Raw genomic sequence first — 21,173 nt, 5'->3', positions numbered from 1 at the left:
GAACCCCCTTCCCACCTCCCTCCCTATCCCACATTTTAAATATACCATAGGACAGTTGCAAACTGTATTACCAAAAATGTCTTACAATCTGTTCACATAATCTCTGACACAGGCTATGACATAGGAGGGCTTACACCAAAAAAGAGTTGGTATCACTGAAAGAACACTTGAAAGACTTTCCAAGAGGGAAAGCAGACCCTATTAGAATGTAAGTCTTCATGGCCTCCCTCCCCAGAGTTTGCAGAAGGGTTACTAATACTTTTTACGTATTTTGCAGTGGAGAACTTTGCCTGTCCCAATAATAAAAAAAGCACTGCCAAGCCCATTGGCCAGGCCAGAATCTGAATGAGCAGAGCACATCTGACACAGTAAAAAAGCTAGATGGAGAACTAAATAGGAACAAACATCAACAAACCAAAAATCAGCACCCAGTGCTTACCTCTTCAGGTTCTATCAGCTTGAATTCCATGCCTCGGCCTGTCCAGGCAATGAAGTGGGCGTTGGCTGGGTCGTCAAGAAGGGTAACCAGGAACTGCCAGAGCTGAAGGGAACCTCGCCTCTGGTAAGGGGGCCCCTCCCGATACATGGTGGGCTCCTGTTTCACTTTGCCTGTTCGGGATAAAGATATATATGCGGCACTTTAGTCTGAAGTTTCTCACCTGATTTGGGCAAATGCTGTCAATCTGGCATAAAGATGACTGACGAAGATGCTCTGACACGGCAAGAATTCCAGCTCTGCGCCAAACCAGATGGGGCTACTTACCTTCCAGTCTCTCGGGAACAACACAAGTGTCATCAAAGTACAACCGGGGATCCTTCTCATATGAAAAACCTGAAGGAGAATTTAGAAAGAACAGGTTGCTTAACATGGATCCCTTCTATGAAAACTCTGAAGGACTAAAACAGAATTTTCTACCATGTCAGGTCCTCAGTCCAATGAACTACTGTATCTATGCCAGATTGAATTTGGGAGAGAACTTCACAAGAACCTAGGTGTTCGTGTTCTGATGCAATTGCCTGCTCTGCAGTCAGAACAGCATCGATTCTTGCTATTAGAGCCGAGACTGCAGGGAGGCACTGAATCACCAGAACGTTCCTGCACATCTTACTCCTGAGGTCTGCATGGATCAGTGACTAAGCCTTTATACCTGAAACGACATCTCATCTATTTCAGCTGGCCTCACTGGGGCGGGGGTGGGGGGGGAATCTAATTGATCTATACAGGATCTTGCCATTTCCCTTTTAGCAAATATTAATTTCAATCTTTTGTACAGCTTGTCCATGCTGCCCACACACTTCATTCAATTATCAAAGAGCTTGGAAGGTAGAAAATGATGCCAAATGAGTAAAGACTGTGACAAACAATAATTTGAAAGGTAAGTTGGAGGTATCATCACCTCCAGATACTGTGGAAGGAATATGAAATGATATTCCAGCAATAACACTTATTGCACTGTTAAGAAAACAGGGGAACTGACTGGCCCAACAACATGTGTAAGTGGAAATGAAAGGAAAGCAGGGCAAAAAGTGGAAGGTGTCCAGGAGAAGGAAGGATGCTGGCTTGGCATTCTAAACCCACTAACCTGGGACTTTCCTAGTGGTCCTGTGATTAGGACTCCAGGCTCCCAATGCAGGGGGCACCAGTTCAAGATCATTGGGGAACTATGCCACACAATAGGGCCAAAAAAGTAAACCCACTAACCCCTAATACGGGTTCGGTGCTGACTACCATGTCAGCAGGCACCCTGATGAGGCCAGTGGCTCAAAGCAAAGCCGGTTGATAGACAGGCATGGTGGGACCACACCCTTGCTTGGGGTCCAGCTTATTTCAGGAGTGAGCATCCCTGTGTACTCCGTTCTAACCACATGCTTCTCAAGAGGAAGCACCAGGAGCTCCTGTTTGCATAGCAGTGCTCCCGTTCTCAGTTCTCTGGTCAACTCGTTTGGCATGTGGACCAGGCTTATGAGTGTCAAGTATGCGGTCCAGGCAGGCAGGGGAGGCAATTTGCAGTGAAGACTGAGCACTAGATTTTTAAGAAGGATTTTCTATGACTTAAACTCCCTGGGTAAAGGCTCCAAGAAATAATCTGTTCATCACAATCGGCTTGGATCAAGTTCTTCTTGGCAGGATCAGCACAATTTTAAAGAGGCCTGGGGTTGGGAAAACACTGCCCAACTTGGAAACAGATTGTTTTCAGGTTTCATATTATTCATTTTTGTTTCCTCAGCCCCAAGCATTTTTTTCTCTGCTTAACTACAAAGAAGTATATTTTTTATGTAATCCAATAGATATTTATGCTGGGCACATGTCTGTGCTAGAGAAGAGGGTAGACAGAGTAATACAGACTCGGTGCTTGCTCTAATGGAGCTTGCATCTGGTGGAGACAGATGACAAAGTAGGGAAAACAAAACAAAACAAAAAACATGGTGTAATGTGAAGAGCATGGGCCCTGAAGCCAGACTGACTGGACCTAGGTTAACTGTGTGGCCTGGAACAAATTAATCTCTCAGTGCTCCGTTTTTCCTCATCTAAGGATTGTGGAAGATAATTCCTACCTTACAGGCTTGTGAGAATTTAATGAGTTGATATATATTCTGTTCATTGACTGATTCATCCTTACAACAGAGAGCTTAAGAACAGCTCCCAGTACATAGGTGTGCAATGTAGGATAGTTAAAAGAAATCAAGATAGTAAGGACTTGTACATTGTGATAAATCTCTCCAGTTAATTAATAGCACATACCTTATTCCATCAAGGAATTCTAAGTTTCTAAAGGGTAAGGACCATATTCTGAATATCTTAGTATCCTTATAGCACCTAGTATGTAAGTGCTCAATAACTATTGGAATAAATATGAAGGAATCTACAGTTTTCCATTAAAAGATCTAAGAATGCAATGCTAACTTCTCAGGGACTTCTATAATTTTCCAGTTTGGTACTAGGAAACTGACTTATAACAAATTGTCATAATTTATATTAAGAATTGCATAATCCATCATGCTTCATATTTTCTGCCTTGGCTGCTGGGAAGCTTTGTATTTCCTGACTTTCTACATGAATTTTGCTACTCTGATGTTTTAACAACCTTAATATAAAGTCAAAAGTAAACTACAAAGTTTACACACCTGCCAAAATTGCTATATTTAGAGCTTTTCTTTGAGCATAATACACTCACAGTATATAGGGAAAAATGTAAACCTAGATTAAATTCTAGGTTTGGTGTTCAAACTAATCAGATGAAGTCCTGCCCATGAGTATCGTTCTGGTGTATTTTGTGGTTTCTAGTTATTGCCACATGTGCTTCTCTAAAACATCTGGAAGATGCTGTTGGTTTAAGTGAATTTGTCAGTTGAATTTGCACAGCAGTTGCATCAGTTGTGGTCACAACCATCTAATCACTCAAAGGTAGCAGGAAGGAAGAACCTGTTTGAGGGGCAAAGTGGAAATGAAAGATTCAAAATAGTATGTGAAGATTCCAGGTGAATGCTAAGGCAGGACGGCTATCTTAGTAATCACAGATGCCAATCAGAAACACTTGTCTCACTAACTTTCACGGGCATCTGTGGTCAAGCCTGTATAAGGAGAGAAAAACTGTGTCAGGGTAATTTAGAGCAATTAAGAATGCAGATATCATTGAAACTAACTTCTTCAATGTGTGTGGGGTCAGGGAAGAAGTAGGGGAAAACAGAAGCCTGCCAGATATTCTGTGTGTAGTAAGCAGCCCCAAAGCCTTACTAAAAGTATTTCCTTTAAGAGCATGTGCCTCTTTAAGTGTTGTAATTATGCAAAGTGTTTTCCTCTTTCCTAGTTCGCCTGTTGCAGACACATTTGGGAACCTGGGAGAGAGTCCTACACATGTGTGCCCACCACAGAGGTCCAGCAGACAGCCCTTCCTTCCCAGGGCTGGACACTCACTCAGAACATCCCTGGGTGCCTGTGGCCATCACACTTGGTCTCCCTTCCGACCAAGTCATTGGGAGGCAGCCACCTATAGAAATCACTCTTGTGAACCAATCACTCATGATAACCAGCCAATGCTTCCCAGTGCTGATTTATCAGCTCTTTCAAACTATCTCTAAAACTCTAGAACAGTGGTTGTCATCCTTGGACACAACACAATTGCCCAGGGAGCTTTACAAACTACTAATGCCCGACCCCATCCTAGAATTTCTGGTTGAGTTGCTCTGGGTGAAGCCTGGACACCAGAAGTTTTAACAGCTCCTCAGGTGATTCTAGGGATTCCCAGATAGTACGTGGTAAAGTACCTGCCTGTCAAAGCAGAGATGCAAGAGACGTGGTGGGTTTGATCCCTGGCTGGGGAAGATCCCCTGGAGGAGGGAATAGCAACCCACTCCAGTATTCTTGCCTGGAGAATTCCCTGGACAGAGGAGTCTGGCGGGCTAGAGTCCATGGGGTTACAGAGTTGGACGTGACTGATGGACTGAGCATGCATGCACGCAGGTGATTCTAACGTGTAGCCAAAGCTGAGCCTTACAACTCTGGCAGCTCTCTAATGTGAGGGTGCATTATGGTTGCCTGGAGGGCCTGTTGGAATACAGAGCTGGGCCCTACCCCTGGAGACTGATTCAGTAGGTCTGGGGTGGGGCCTGAAAAATCTATATGTCTAACAAGTCCCAGGTGAAGCTGATGCTGCAGGTTTGGAGAATCACACTGCTCTAGATGCTTACAGAGATGTCCATGACAGGAAATAAAGACATACTTCTGAGGAACCGTTCAAAGAAATCCTTCCCTGTTTCAATGTTCAAAAGAAGTCCTGAAGGTCATGACGTGGTTCCTAAGTTCCAGTTTAGATAGTGTTATCTACAGCTGTATGACCTCCTTGCATGGAAAAGTAGAAACCAGGCAGTTCACTTTCTTTCTTAAAAAGTTAGGGTCATTACTACCGAAAAGGATGGCAGCCCTCACAGATCAGGAGTGTGCCTCAAACTCTGTGTGCAAGATGACTGGGGATCACAATCAATGAGTGCATGTGTTCACAAGCTAAGGAAGGTTTGAACTATGATCTCAAATCTTAGCTTGGAAACTGAGCCACTTTGGGCTTCCTTGAATATTATAATTTCTTAAAGAGCTACTTACCTTCATGGCTACCGGAGAAGTAGCCCCCTCTCATGTAGGACTGGCAGTTAGGCACTTCTGAAAGAGAAACACACTCCTGTCAATGGTCTCTGCAGCCGAAACTGGCAGAGGGAAAGCCCTTAAACCTCCAGCCCCGAGGTCATGTCTTTCTGGCCTTGTCTTGGGAAAGGGGTACAACCTCTTTTTTGCATCGCACCGCCCCCCCACTAAAAAAAAAATCTAAAATAAGGGGAAATAAAGAAGAGGAAAGAGTTTCTAAACATGCAAGCTGCAAAATTCCCACTCTTTCCATTAATGATCTCATTTGATAAACTTGGCCTACAAGATGGGAAATCAGTGAATGTGTGAGTGGGAGTAAAGAGGACCCCCAAAGACAGCTAGAACTTTATGTTTAACTTTCTAGACAAGACGCCAAAAAGCAAACAATAGGTGTTTCAAGATGTTACACCTCTCCCTGAGTACACTGGCAGCTGAAGGACACAGGAATTTTCCCAGATGAAAGTACTGCAGCAGACTAGTGACTCCTATGAAGCAACCAACAGGACAAACTTTTCCATGGCATACCCAGATCCCATACTGCCATGACAAACCAGATAATTTCTCAGAACGCTATTCAGCAATAGAGTCCCGTCCTACGTGTGGACTCTCCTATACTTATATTGGGAGTTCAATGGGTCATTGTATCCAAAAAAGGTCACAAAACTAGAGGCAGGACTAACATGCAGAAATATCCTTTGTCCAGTGACTTTAAGATAACAGGCCTTAAAGGGCATCACCAAGACTGGCTGCCGGCAATCTTCAGGTATGGACTCAGGTATACTCAGCATGACAGACTGAATGTCTGCTGTGCTTCCTACCACTTGCATGACTTTTCTGTTCTGTATTAAGTTATGCATAAACATGTTTGCTTTACTAGCTCCTAACTTTTTTGAGGGCAAATTTTAGAAAACTATTCCCCAAAGTCCTGCACACAGAAGGCACTCAGTAACACCCAGACAAATGAATGAGATGATGAAGAAAGGAATCGTATGATGTTATGCTCACCTGAATCAACGCAGTAATCCCGGGGCTCCTGCTTGATTCCTATTTGTGACTGGAACCCATGTGCTGGGGGACCAGGCATGCCTGGGACCCCATGTTCATAGAGTGGGTCATGGTATTCTTGTTTGAATCCCTGAGCGGGTGGGGGAACCGCAGGAACAATAGGTTCTGACATTTGCCGGTGGTAATTCGGGCGGTTATCTCCAGGAACCCCTGACTGAGGCGGGAAGGGGTGGCAGGGTTCAGACAGCTGTCTCTGAAATCTGCAAGAAGAAAGGAGTTACCCTGTTTAAGTAAGAATGGGATGAATATCTACTATGATTTAAGCATTGAGGATTACAAACTCAAAGTACACATTAATGCTTATTTCTGGATATTTCATCCTTTCCCCCAAAATTATATCACACATTTTAAATCTCTTGAGTCAGGGACCGGCCAAAAAAAAAAATTACTACATCATGGTTTATTTTCCATGTGTGTTTACTTCATGCACAGTCTATGTGTATAGTTGAGCCAGATTATGTATCTGAATATATAAAACTATTTGCAAATATCACAAACATTAGGTTATGTTTGTTCATTGATTCATTCGCTCATCTGTAGACAGAATTAATTTTTAAAGACCAAAGAGTATTTAACCAGAAATTAACCAGTTAGAAAACAGAGTTCTAAAAAAAAATAAATAAATCCATATGTAATAGCAATCAAAAACAAAATCCCTAAGAAAAATTACAAAATGTGTAGGCTATACAACAAAACTTAAAACTTTTCTGAGCAACAGATCTAATTAAAGATAAAATGTTTAGGACTTGGAAAGTTTTCACTCACTGATTCTATAAAAGCAATGCCTTCCCAACCAATTCAACAAAATGAGTCTAAATTTTATTTAAATGATTAATTGTGAAATAATGCTCTACTAGATAGTGACATCATTAAGCCACAACAATTGGAATACAAAGAATGAAATGTATGTCAAAGTATCGCCTAAGTCACAAACTTAGAATAAGTCAAGAATATTCCAAAATTTTCTATTTGTCAAGGTAAGCATTTCAAATAAGTTGGGGGAAAGATCCCTGTTTTATACCATATGCCAAAATAAATTTTATATAAAGATTTCAATGTGAAACCATGATAGTAAACATATACGAAAAAATAATCTTGTGGGGGGGAACCTTTCTATATATCATACCAATAACAGAAATCAAGATAAACATGAGTATATATCCTTGCATAAACTTCAAGCACCAGAAACAAAACCTAAAGAAAAACAAACTGGGGGAATAATTCTGTAATAGTCAGAAAATACCAGAAATAAGACCCCAAATTAAACTGAAAATCTCTAGCAGCTATAGCAATGTTCATATGGTTTGATATAAGGGCCATGCTTTGTATTCTTAGTAGCCTATAGAATGAAAACCTACCCCCAACTCAAAGAATGTTGCAAAGCAAGAGAATAAAAGAATACAGATTGCGGTGAGGGAAATTAATAAAAGATGGACATGCCAACAGAAAAAAAAATGGGTAAAGAACACAAATAGGGAAATCACTAAAGAAATGCAAATGGTCATAAACAAAGTTCAACTTCATCAATAAGCAAAATAAGTCTAAAAGTCAACAATGTAAGCCTATAAGGTCTTACGCTCTACTTTTAGTTTGAATCCTATCAATGCTACTGCTGCTAAGTCACTTCAGTCGCGTCCGACTCTGTGCGACCCCATCCCTGGGATTCTCCAGGCAAGAACACTGGAGTGGGTTGCCATTTCCTTCTCCAGTGCATGAAAGTGAAAAGTGAAAGTGAAGTTGCTCAGTCATGTCCGACTCTTTGTGACGCTATGGGCTGCAGCCTACCAGGCTCCTCCGTCCATGGGATTTTCCAGGCAGGAGTACTGGAGTGGGGTGCATTGCCTTCTCTGAAGAATCCTATCAGTAGCTTTAAGCAAATAACTTGATCTGAATCAATCTGTGACATCTACAGGCCAACAGATTTCTAGAACATCAAGATTTAAAATCTTAGTGAAGAGATTCGTGTGCAGAATAAAACACTTGAAATCAGGACTCTCCCTCTGAGTCTTTACTATCTTACCAATAGCAGTATCACAAGATCCTTTATAACAGGAAGATCCCCAAACTATTTTACATACATTTATCCTTTTATACCAAAAGCATCAGGATCTGATTGATGAAATTACTGAAACAAGTTTTATGAACTCTAAGGAACAGGGGGTACTGAATGCTGTGACAGTGGACTGTCAATCAGGAATGCTGATTTTCAAGGTTATTGCTATTTCAGGAAACCCTTGCATGGTCTTTGAAGTATAAATCTGAAACTTGTGTTTAGGTTTGATATTTTGAATACAGGCACCAGCAACAGGCTGTAAACCTGATTTTGTAAACAAAATTCTGAAGGGGGCAGGAAAGTGAAGATACTCTTTAGGCTTAGGCTTATTTTCATTAAAGTACCCAGAACTTATGCCAGCAAGAACAGTAACAAGGGCACTCACTGTCCACGTCTTCTCCCCTTCTGCCTCTGCAACCTTCCTAGAACCTTCCAAGGTGACCTCCCCAAATCACTTCCTTGATGGCTCTGAGATGGCACGGAACCAACTCCGCTCTGTAACCAGAGCCAGTGCAGCTGACAGGCCCATCACTTCACTTCCGCTCAGCGCTCATCTTCTCGCTTTTCAGAATGAAACTCTAGAGTTGGCCTAGTCCGACGCCCTCAGGAAAAGGTGCTTCCATATGGGTATCAGCCAGCAACCTTCATCTCCTCCCTGCAGCATTACTTTAAGGATGTATGAAGCTTACAGGCCTGGGATCTGTGAAACACATTCTACAACTGGGATTGGCTTGTCCTGGTTTGTTTTGAGAGAGCGGGAGTGGCAAAGGGCAGCTTAAGGGTAGGTCATAAAACCAACATATTTGGAAGAAAGATTTCTCTCTGAACTTGCTGCCGATAACAGCTTTTATTTGCAGAGATTAGTAAAGTAATTCAGTTCTTGTCCTCAAAATACACTCTGTGCACTTCAACCACTGACCTTCATTTGAACCCCCTTCCCGCAATGCAATCCTTTTGAAGTAGCTGAGAATGTGTTGTATACATAGTACAGCTACAACAGAGATGCCTGTTGTTTACTGAGGCAGGCAATCATTTTCCAAGGAGGGAAGGCTTGGTTCCTAACAGACCTCTTCCTCCCCCCACTAGCCACCCCGCCCTCCACCCCCACCCGTTATCCCAGCAGAGCTCAGGCCATCATGAGCTCACAGTTGGTGAGCAAAGGGACACTTCTGACTACTGAGCAAGCCTATATTCAATAGGTTACAGATTAAGGCTTTCTCAGTGCCAGTTTATTTAAAGAACCAGTTATTTATTTATTTGTCAGATTTATATAGCGCCTTTCCTCCCAAGAGCTCACCCACGCTACCAACATTTGGTTTACATTATGAAAACCGTTAGATGCTTTTTCTGCATTTCCTTTTTGGTTTCTGCTGCCAACACAGAGTAAACACAATACTTAGAGAAAAAAAGGAGAAAAGTGTGGATTCAACGAAGGCTACACAGTGGCCCTGGGTGCCAGGTGAAGGAGTGAGCGGTTCAGAGGTCAGCTGCGATGATATGGAAAACTGGCCAAGAAACCACCACCACGTACTTAATATTCCCATTAGGGCAAAGAAAAAATTGAAAACAGCGAAGCAGCACAGCTCAGTAAAAGAGGCTCTGGCTGCAAAGCTGGCACATCCTGGGCTGAAATCCAATCTTTATAACTTATTGACTCAAGGTCACAGAGCTAGTTACATAACTGCTCTGAGCCTCAGTTTCCTCATCAGGAAAGTAAGAACAATCAGGTTACTTGTCCCAAAGATCTGTTGTAAAGGTTACATAAGACAATCCATGTAAAAGGTTGCAGCACACTGCTAGGTTCTTAGATACACGTTACTCTCAGACATCAACTATCCAACCTCCTCCCCACAACCTGCCACAAGCTAAATTCAGAAATTATGCAAAATGGTAGGGAAGAGCTTAAGGAACTGGGAGACTTTCACACACACGAGTCCCCTTGCTACCTAGACAGCCTTTAGTCTCCTTTCTCAGAAAGAGAATGCTGATTTTTATTCCAGGTTGCATCGTGCCACCCAATTTCAATTAATATTTATTTTCCTGCCATATACCAAGAGCCAGGCACTGTTGCAAAAGAAAACCCAAACGCTACCCCTAAAAGCCCACCAAACAGCTCTCAGAACTTTGTGTGAGGCCTGTAGGCAATTAGACTCAAACTGGCCCATCCAAACTGTGACAGAACACAGAGATGAGGAACCAAGTATGCCTTTTAAAGGCCTAGATATTTGATTTTTCAAGATCAAATATGAAAGGTGATGTAAATACAAGATCTTCCCAGGAGATTAGATGGTAAAAGTATTAGTTTTTTATGTACACAACATTTATGAGTCTAAAGATGAAAAGAGTAGGGGTAGAGAACTTTACATTTTTTAAAACTTTAAACAAGAAGCCAGAAGTTTCTAGGTAATAGTATCTATATCATTTTAGGAAGATTCCTTTAGTAGTTTTCTTTATGGAACATAAAGGTGATTTTTAAAACAAGATTGTCATGTCATGTTTGAGTACCTTCCCTATGCCAATGTGATTAAGTCACCCAATGATTCTGTGTTTAAGTATCTAGTAGTCTCCCATTTTCAGATAAAGAAACCAAAGCTTGGGAAAATTAAATGCCTCCCTGAGGTCACACAGATAGGAAGTAGCAGAGTTGGGATTCAATTCCAGATCTGTTAACCTGTTCAACTCCAGAGCCTATATTATTCATACAATTGTTTCTATAATTGTTTTTAAATACCTTCTTGATGACATTTAAATATCATACAGTCCAGGCAGCTAGAAAACTTAAGTTTGGAAATTCAGAAATAAACATTTGAAGAACTCTAGGATTGAAAAAATAATAAACACTTGAAACTTAATTTTTAAAATACCACAGGTCAGAACTTGTGGGGTATAGCTAAGGCACAACTCAGGCAGGGAGATTAAATAATCGATTACTTGTAACCAGGATATTTTGGGGAGTAAAAAGAAAAGCTATCAGGAATTACTTTCACAAGCTATGTGACCCAGGAAAAACTGAAGGTATGGTCACCCCAACCTTAGGAGAAATCTTATTTGGTCATGTATTTAGAGTATAAAGAAGCTACAAGTTAGCCAACCAAAGAAGCTAAAACAGAATAAACAAAAAATATAGAAAATCTCAGCAGGAGCAGAAACCAATGGAATAGAAAATATCCAATAGAACAAGCAAATCCAGAGTTGACTTACTGAAAAGACAAGTGATATAACCTCCTAAGACTAACATAGTCTAGATAAATAGAACAAAAAATGAAAAATGGATAAACAGATGATGCTATAGAGGCTGTTAAAAGGGCACTGTTGTTCAGATGCTCAGTCACATCTGATTCTTTGTGACCCCATGGACTGCAGCATGCTGACATTAGGAACAGTTTTATGCCAATCAATTGTATTTCTTCTTTATTTTAAATGCACATGGGCTTATTTGCTCCGTGGCATGTGGGATCTTTCCAGATCAGGGATCAAACTCATGTCTCTTGCATTGGCAGGCGGATTCTTTATCACTGAGCCACCAGAGAACACCATATGCCAATTCTTAAAACTCGTGAAACAAATTCCTAGAAAAAATTGTTAAATTCACTCAACTAAACAGAAATCCAGAGCAAGACCATAGAAGGTGAGGATACTAAACTAGTAATTAAAAATCTTCCCACAAAGAAAATATCAGGCCCCAATGGCTGTACTGGTAAATTCTTCCAAAATTTCAAGGAGTGAAAAACCCCAATTTCACACAAGCTATTTTCGAATATATAGAAAGGAAAATATCACTACTCATCTGGTGAGAATAACCTCAATGCTAAAACCCAACAGGGATAATATAAGAAAGGGAAATTATGTATCATTCTCAATCATAAATACAGATGCAGGAGTCCTAAATACATGTTGGAAAACCTAGCCCAGCAATGTATAAATGATTGTACATAACAAAGCTTAGCTTATCACAAGAATATGAGATTGGTTTCATATAAAATCAGTATAATTCACCACATAGAGAAATTAAAGGAGAGCTATTCATTTGATCTCAACAGAGGCAGAAGAAGCATTTGATAAGATTCAACACATATTCATATTAAAAAAAAAAACACAAAACTAAGCATACTAGGAACAGAAGGAAATTTTCTTCAGCTTGATAAAAGGTAAAACAAAAACAACCCTATTTTAAACATAAGGAAATGCAGAAAACGAGCCCTCTTAAGATGCAGAACCAAAAAAACTTCCCATACTCGAACCATTGTTGTTTTTAGTTGCTAAGTCATGTCTGACTAGATGTACACTACTCAGTCTGCTGAAGGTTCCTTTAAGCATCTATGAAACTCAGTTTCGGATAGTAAAGTGAATTTGTGCTGCCACACATAACACACTGTTAACAGGAGTGCATGGAAAGGCATGTGTCTGACGGGCTACAAGTGTGACGCACCGCCAAGTTCTTTCCTGTCTAAAAACTACAAAATGTGAAGGACAAAAATGAACAATTAGGCGTAGACTTGAAAGGAAGCAGAAGAGAAAAACCTGCATATATTATGTCTCTTTAGCATCTTTAGGGAATAAGTAGTTTTCTGTTAAATGTAAGCTCATCCTCTAAGCTCTAAAGTTTTGATCACAACCACAGAGAGAACCTTCTCAAATAGGCCATTCACACAACAGACCTTTTCTTGATGACTCTGGGGACTGGGTTCTAACTATCCATTTCAGTGTGGTAGGCTACTGCAATAACTGATGCCCTTAGGGAGCATCAAGAAGTAGAGGGTTTTTTAAAAGGGAGTTTTTAAAAAAATTACTGTTGCGTGAGAACCTTCTCCAGCTGTGAGTGAGCAGGGGCCACTCTCTTGCAGGGCACGGGCTTCTCATCTCAGCGGTTTTCCTCGTTGCAGAGCACAGGCTCCTAGGCACGTGGGCTTCGGTAGTTGTGGTGCACGGGGCTGAGCTGCTCCGAGGCATGTGGGACCTCCCCAGGACCAGGGATCGAATCCATGTCCCCTGCACTGGCAGGTGACTTCTTCACCGTTGAGCCACCATGGAAGCCCGAAGCAGACGATTTCCCCATCAGGGGTATCTTCTTAAATTTTGCTTTTTGATTTTTTGCTTCTTGCTGTCATATGAGTGTGCAGTGGATTTCAAAATTCCTGTTGAGTCACTAAGTCGTGTCTAACTTTTTGCGACTCCATGGACTGCAGTACACCAGGCTTCCCTGTTCTTCACTATCTCCTGAAGTTTGCTCAAACCCATGTCCATTGAGTCGGTGATGCTATCCAACCATCTCATCCTCTGTTTCCTCCTTCTCCTCTTGCCTCCAATCTTTCCCAAAATTTCTAGATGCTGCATTTCTTAGTGGAGTCTCTTCAGTTGAACTGTGGGGACTCAACTTGAGATGGGCTGACAGTTTTTCTTTATTCCATATCTGGCCAGTACTATGGGCATAACATAGGAAGATTTTTGTACACATTATAAATAGCACAATAAACTCCTGTGAGAGTGGGAAGGTTGAATGAGAAGCAGTCCTCCTTTTCAAGGAGCAGCTGGTCTTTAAGGATAAATGAAACATGTCTGAACATGCCAAATTATATGGCATTTTTTTCCTCTTTGGGGGGAGGAAATCACGAATATAAATCGTGGCTTTCAAATACAGTATTTATCTCCTAAAACGAATTTTAAGTCATAAAGAATTATATACTGATGATATAAAACATTAAGAATATAACTGACTAGATTATATAGTCTTAGCTAACAGTCACTGTCAATAAACAAGATATCTTGAAGACAAGATATTGAGCGAAATATGGTCTAAAGAAAGGGGTATACATCATGGTTTTTAAACCTCAAAAGAGCTTGTTCTACTCAACTGAAGGAATAAGGCACTCAGCAAAACAAAAAATAAAGGTGTGACAACATGGCTTTAGATAAATGATGTAGGAATTAAGTAGGATTTTGTAGTTTTAAGAGAAAGTCCTGCTAGTTTAAAGAAATAGACAGATAAAATTCAAGGTCGAAATGGATTTTTCAAGGTCCCTTACTTAGCTTTTAGTACAATGTTAGCAACCCCTCTCCTCTAAGCATAACCAAAGTGGGGTACTTATGTTTTTGGTTTCTAAAGGTAGGACCTGGTATTTGGCTATGTGACTTTTAGGAAGTTCTTTAGATGCTCTGAGGTCTGATTTTTTTTTTTTTTAATCTGTAAGATAGGGTTGGGTGTTTTTTTTGTTGTTTTTTTTTTTAATCTTGCCTTTGTTACAGAGCTATTTAGAAAATCTCAGATAAGACTAATTTCCTTCTATCCTGCAAAATACCACATTTTTGTTATGGGGCTAATTTTGAAGTAACATTTCCTCTAACTTAAAAGCACCAGAAAAACTCCAGTTACTAACTAATCTACTCCACTTTCAAGCAGGCATAAGTTATTAAATGTGTAGTTACTAAGCTTATCACACGTGACTGCAATTTCTATTGTGTTGTGAGTGGCTCAGTTGTGCCTGACTCTTTGTGACCCCATAGACTACAGACTGCCAGGCTCCTCTGTCCACGGAATTCCCTAGGTCAGAATACTGGAGTAGGTAGCCATGCCCTCCTCCAGGGGATCTTCCCAACCCAGGGACTCAACCTGGGTCTCCCACACTGCAGGCAGATTCTTCACAGTATGAGCCAGAATCGGACTAGGGATTTCAGTTTGTCTCATTTTCTGTGTGCAATCCTATATTTACAAGCAAAATCACTTGTCATGTTTCTGGTGTATTTTGCATCACACAGATATCATTATCTCATTAATAACAGACAAGCACAATAAGAGCAAAACTGAGTACTGGGCACTTGATTCTTAGAAAGGAAAAAAAAAAAAAAGCTGAATAGGTGTGGGGGTAGAAGACAGGGGTGCACCATGATTTCTCAAAGTACGACAGTAATATTTCCAGGTCCTGCCCCAGACCCACAACTCCACCTCTGGAGTAGAGCAAGAAGTCTACACTACTAATAATCCAACGCTGAGGACTCCTCTAGCACACCTTCAGATGTGATAATACAGTGCTCTGGTATAGAAGCCCAAGAGCACATGTTTGTTTGTGTTTTATCTATCCAGGCACCTGCCCTTCACCTCAGTTCTCTCAAGGATCTCAGTATCACTCCATGTGTGGGTGAGGTCTTGATTTCAGACCCACCACTCCTAAAGGCGGAGGGTAAGGGGAGGTGAGTGCAAGATGGAAGTCAGATTTCAGGGAGGAATCACCCCCTAAAAGAAATATCTACTTTCTGGCTCCTGCCTTTGGATACCTGAGGACAGACACTCAAATCGCAGGGATCAAATGTCCTCCTTTTGGGAGGAGGCGGGGTAGCCTGGAGACAAACCTACTCCATCACTGAGACTAAGGCATCCTATCTTCCAGGGCTGTAGGAAGATGAATAGCTACCAGCAGAATTAGTAAGAGGAGATTCTCCCCCAGTTCAGTTAGCCATTGACACAACTTGCTTACACAGGCTCCCTGGACATGAAACGGATTAAGGGAAAATATGAATAAGAGATTTAACATAAAGTGATTTTCCTTTACATATGGTATAACAAATTAAAGTTGGCTAATTATTTCAAATACAAAATATATACCCCACTCCAACCCACCTCTTCAATTAACAATCTCTGCATAAAATCAGAAAAGACAGTTTAAAAACACAAAACCGAAATTATTGAAATAAAAATGGTATCCAAGCCCGAGTTCACAAACTGGCAGGCCTTGGGGGATGATTCTGCCCACAGAGATTTTGTTTAGTCTGCAAAGTATTACTGCTGTTTTAAATTTGAATTAGTTGCCAGCTTTAAAAACAAAAACAAAAACCCTGGAATTTCTACACTAAAATTCCAAATTTCCATATTCTCTTAAAGAAGTACAACTGTTGATACAAGCTAGTGACTAGCAAAAACTTTGAGGTACCTGCCTCCTTCAGATGAAGCGGCTCCCTGTGGAAACTGAGGCCTACCACTGAGCCAGCCCCCAGTCAACACTCTCTCCCCTCAGGCCCCGTATACCATATGTGGCCCCTGGATCAGCAGAGGGATAAACACTAACCAGATAAGTGATGTGGTTCTTTATGGTGACTTTCACCACAAAGGGGGAAGGGAACTGGAACCAGAAAGGAGTGCTTGCTTTTTTCCGCATTTCACCTAGAAATAGTGACCTCCAATTAGATACCAGCAAGCATCCGGGTTGGACCAGGCCAGAGGAAGATAACTTATATATTCTTCCTCTCCTGCCTCCCTCCCCCAAGCAGAGCAAGAAAGGCAGAAAGGATAAACAACAGTCGCCCTGCAGCCATTGGTAACCACAGGTAACTACCTGCCTACAATATCACTTCATTCCAGAGGGACTGAAATAAAAAGGCCCCCAGAATAGCCTGTATTATGGGAAGGCCACAAGCATGCAAAGTTCTAGAATACCACAGATAATGAACTTCAAAGGCTGGGTCCTAACAGGTTAAGTTTGGTACTTGCAGAGTAGATTCCTTTTACATCTGAAGTTTTTCTGAGAATGAATGACTTTGGACAAGTTATTCTGATGCCTCTATTTCCTTATTAAGAATGCAGAAATACCTGGAGGGAAATCAAGATCTCTATCTCAAAAGTAGAAAATTAAAAATACAGTCCTCAGGTAATCCCCTACTGTGAAAATGTATTATAATCAAATGAGTGATAACGCCTCTGATACCTCTGATAACTCAGCAATCTTCCGTAACACTTAAGTAAAATGGTAATAAAGTATTTATGGGTAGCATAAACCAAGGTGTGATTCTAGCAGGCAGTATCCAATGAGGAGCCAGGGAAGCTGCCCTCAGCCAGGGTCAACAGACCTGAGCAGGTCCGTCTTCCTCTGCTTCTACAATGGGGGAAGAGTACAAGCTACCTCTCCCTTACCTACTTCATGAGGGTGTTGCAAGGCCTATGTCCCCTCTGCAGTACCTTAGGAGAAGGGTGATATGTTGTTCAGTTGCTCAGTCATGTCTGACTCTCTGCGACCCCACTAGGCTCCTCTGTCCATGGACTTCTCCAGGCAAGAATACTGGAGTGAGTTCCCATGCCCTCCTCCAGGGGATCTTCCCAACCCAGGGATTCAATCTAGTCTCCTGCATTGCAGGGAGATTCTTTACCATTGAGCCACCAGGGAAGCCCCAGGGTGATAATATAAACAGGTCATATTCATATTATTAGTAGTCCTATCTCACAAGATGCCTCAGTGGAATGAGAACTTTATAGGTACCTGGTAAGTATGACTACTACCTCCCCTCTCCCTGGGAGATAGAGGGGTGGGAGGAGGCGGTAAAGGAAGCCCAGATCAGCACCCACCTCTGTTCTGATGGATACTGGTTTTCAGGCATCATCTTTGGCATCTGCAAGGGCTGATGTGGCGGTCGGGGGACCGCAAAGGTTTGCTGCTGTGGTCCAGGTTCCGGAAGCGAATGAGGGGTGGGGGCGGGGCCCACACCTGGGACTGGACCAGCTGCAGGGCCATGTGCCGCCGAGGTGGGCAGAGTTGCCTGAGGTGGGGGAAATAGGGAATTCTGATGGGTGGGAGACAGGGGGGTGGTTGGAGGGGTTAATGGCTTGAACCCAGAGGGAGGCTTCCTATCATAGGCACTGTAAACAGAAAAAGAGAAGGAACCATTTAGCCGCAATGAAGCCATTAGCGTGGTCACCAGGTCCAGCAGAACTCGAGGCTGCAGCCCACGGTTGCCAGGAAATGACAGCATTAACATAGTTAAATTGCTGGCAGCCCCGAGGGAATATTTGTACCTCTGAAAAGTGACAAACACACTGCGTCACAGGGACTTGTTTAACACTTCTAGTGATTCTTCTCAAAGATAATTTTAGCCTCAGCTTCCGGTTTCCTTTTTCCCCTTTTCTAAAAGAATTCTCCATGTATGCGCATGCAGGGGTGGATGGATGAGGGGAGAAATGAGGTCCTGGGGGAGTTTTTTGGCGCCCTCTCCCAAGAATTCCAGGGTTCCCAGGAACTAGAACCTTTGGAAGACAAATTTCTGCTGTAACATCACTTAACAAAGCTTCTCCTCCCCTTTTCAGGCAGATCTATGTTTATCTTCTAGAGCAAAGAATGATTTAAAATTAAAGCTTCATTCCTGGGGCTTGGATATTCTTAAGTAAAGGGCACTGGCATGGGGATTTTCTTCATAAATTCTGATGTGAAGATTACTTCTTTGGTGCTTAAAGTTCACATTAACATATGATAGACACGAAGGAGCATATAGTCCCTCCCTTGAAGCCACAGATCAAATAGCCCAGCATTCAGGGTTCTTTCCCTTGGGAGGGCTCAGGGCCCCATGAAAATCAGTCCCCTGCAGGGCTGATTTAACAGTTCTGCACGTTACATGCAGACAAAGCCCATTTGGACTGGCTACAGCTAGAGGATCATTATACTGCCACCAGAGACGGGTGCGCCACGCTGAGCGTCTGCTGAATAATACTGGAAACAATCAACGTGCCGGCCACTTCCTGGCCAGCCTTTCTCTGGCTCCACTTACCAATAGTTGTAGAGGCACTTTTCTCCATAATTAGCACCAAGAGCCTGCTCGTGGCTACAGGACGACAGCTCAGAGGAGGGGCTGTGCAGCTCCCGTTTGATCTTGGTTGGAGGTGGGGCATGAAGCACCACTGAAATCAGAAGCGGGATGAGGGGAGGGACAGAGAGGACAGTGATTAACAGGGAGCACAATGCTTCCTTCTGCAAACCCTATTTTAGCTGATTGTTCTTGGAACTCATGTCCAGTCACACGCCAGAGGAAGCCAAGCACTTAACACAGAGCCTTCCATCTAAAACCAACGAAAAGTTCTTTAAAGTCAGAAATCATCATCTGACACTTTAAATTAGCCAAGGCTTTTTTTTTTTTTAATCCCCCCCCCACCCAAACTTTTTCTGTGTTGGGTCCACTGCCTGGAGGCTCTGAAGCCCTTAAAGATCCTGTAGGTGATGGTGCTTCAAGAAAAGCACAGGTGTGACAAGAATACCAAGGATTGCAGACAAGAACAACTCTTTCTGAGAAGGACAAAACAGCCAAAAATATACTGGTAGACATTACATGTTAGCTTATCTAAGGCTTAAAATTGCCATGGCGAAAAAAAAAAAAAAATAGAGGTGTATATACAAATTAAATATGACTTAAAAAATATGATTTTAAAGTCCTTCCTCAAGCAACTCTAAATATTAGTTCTGAGTAAGAAATACCCAATCTTTAGGGGCACTTCAAAAACTTTTAAACTTTATATTGGAGTACAGCAGATTCACAATGTTGTGATCATTTCAAGTGCCCAGCAAAGGGACATATACATGCCTCCATTCTCCCCCCAAACTTCCCTTCCAACCAGACTGCCACACAACATTGAGCAGACTTCCCTGTGCTACACAGTAGGTCCTTGTTGGTTATCCACTTTAAACACAGCAGTGTGTACATGTCGATCTCAAATTTTCAAAAGCAAAGGAATACAACGATGGACCCCGAACCACAAATGAGGAGAGGCTAGCTGCATAAGGGAGGCCTGGAAAACCTCCATGCTTGTGTCTGCTTCATGCCTTTCCAGGGCCCTACCAGGAAGGGCAGGCGCTCATAACCAATCCTTTCACAGATGGTGCCAATTACTCTTCCTAAATTGACAGTATACAGAGCTGCTGCTTTGTTTGGAAGTTGATCGAACATTCCATATGTGATGCCGAGATGGCAGAGGAGTTAAGGGTTTTTCAAATGTATCTCAGGGCTAACTCATTTTAAAGAGGGTGCTTTACCCAAAGTAGAAGGGCAAACTCTTAGAAGACACTGTACTGTAAGGATTGTCTTCTGGCTATGGGCAAGAAATGCTACTTTCTGCCGGGTGTCTGGGAGGGAGAGGGAAAGGAACGAGTTAAGCTTCCCTACTAGCTGTTATCCACTGGATCAAAGTTCTCATTAAATGGCTAACAGTGCTTAGTGCTCTGGTGACCCACTGAATTTTTCTGTTGCACTCAATGTTTACTCCTGAGCCATCTTCCAGAAATTTGGTTTTCTTAGTGATTTATATTAGGCAGAATTAGTGAAATGACAATTCTTTTCTAAGACAACAATCTTCCTGCCAACTGGTCTCTCAGGTGCTTCCTCCAACCCTGAATTCTGGACTCAGAAGTTAACAAATGAGACTGAAGACTTGGTCACAGATGACAAATTTATAAAGCAAAGTCCTGCCAGTGACTGACTGGCAAGGGCAGGTTTTCATAATTCCTTTCCTACAAAACGCCAACTGCTTTTCCCAAACACATAAAATAAGTTCGGAACTGGCAGATTATATTTAGAAGTCATTAGAGTCTCTCTCGTGATTTTTTTGATGGTGACATCATGGCAGCCAACCCTCAATTGCTATCAAATGTTTTCAGACATTCAGACACAGAAAATGGCTAAACTTGTTCTTGTTAGAATGTTGTTGGTAAACGGGAAGGGAGAGTCGAGTGTGCAGGGGATGTTCCTGGTTCTCGGCACTGCTCCTGGGTCATTGCTTCTCCTCTTACCAGTTTTCTGTCATAAAAGTTTTGGCAAGATAATGAGGACTGGTGATGATGCCCCAATGTAAGCAGCAGTTACATGTACTAGAAAGTACTTTTCTGATTTTATTTAAAGAAAATCATTTATAATCACTTCTAAGTTTGGAGAGTAAATAGTAATGGCATTGTTCAATTTTCTCCTTTCAGGCTTCAGAAACATTTTGACATTTTCATGGCATTATAAAAGTTATCAGTTCTACTGACAAGATTCATACCAGAGGGTAAACCAAAGATTTCCAGAAAGCAAACTTTTAAAATGGCTTCAGAAATACCATATACCCATTTTGAAAGTCTTAAGCTTTGGCTAATTCTGGTATCTGTGGGTGCTCAGTTGTGTCAGCCTCTCTGAGGATCC

The 21,173-nt window shown here is 41.9% G+C and overlaps 1 protein-coding gene across 3 annotated transcripts in view; it reads right to left on the bottom strand.

Moving 5' to 3' along the window:
• ETV5 (ETS variant transcription factor 5) overlaps positions 1-21,173 on the bottom strand; it is a 57,349-nt gene that overhangs the window by 10,321 nt on the left and 25,855 nt on the right. For all 3 annotated transcript variants that reach the window (XM_065943033.1, XM_065943035.1, XM_065943034.1), the window contains exons 6-11: positions 18,777-18,906; positions 17,584-17,874; positions 6,143-6,402; positions 5,099-5,155; positions 764-832; positions 440-609 (exon numbers count right to left, since the gene is read on the bottom strand). In XM_065943033.1, the coding sequence (XP_065799105.1) occupies positions 440-609; positions 764-832; positions 5,099-5,155; positions 6,143-6,402; positions 17,584-17,874; positions 18,777-18,906 (977 nt within the window). The remainder of the gene's footprint in view (positions 1-439; positions 610-763; positions 833-5,098; positions 5,156-6,142; positions 6,403-17,583; positions 17,875-18,776; positions 18,907-21,173) is intronic.

This window comes from Muntiacus reevesi, chromosome 8, assembly GCF_963930625.1.
Source record: "Muntiacus reevesi chromosome 8, mMunRee1.1, whole genome shotgun sequence".
Classification (NCBI taxonomy): Eukaryota; Metazoa; Chordata; class Mammalia; order Artiodactyla; family Cervidae; genus Muntiacus; species Muntiacus reevesi.
This window is presented reverse-complemented; position numbering and strand designations above follow the sequence as displayed.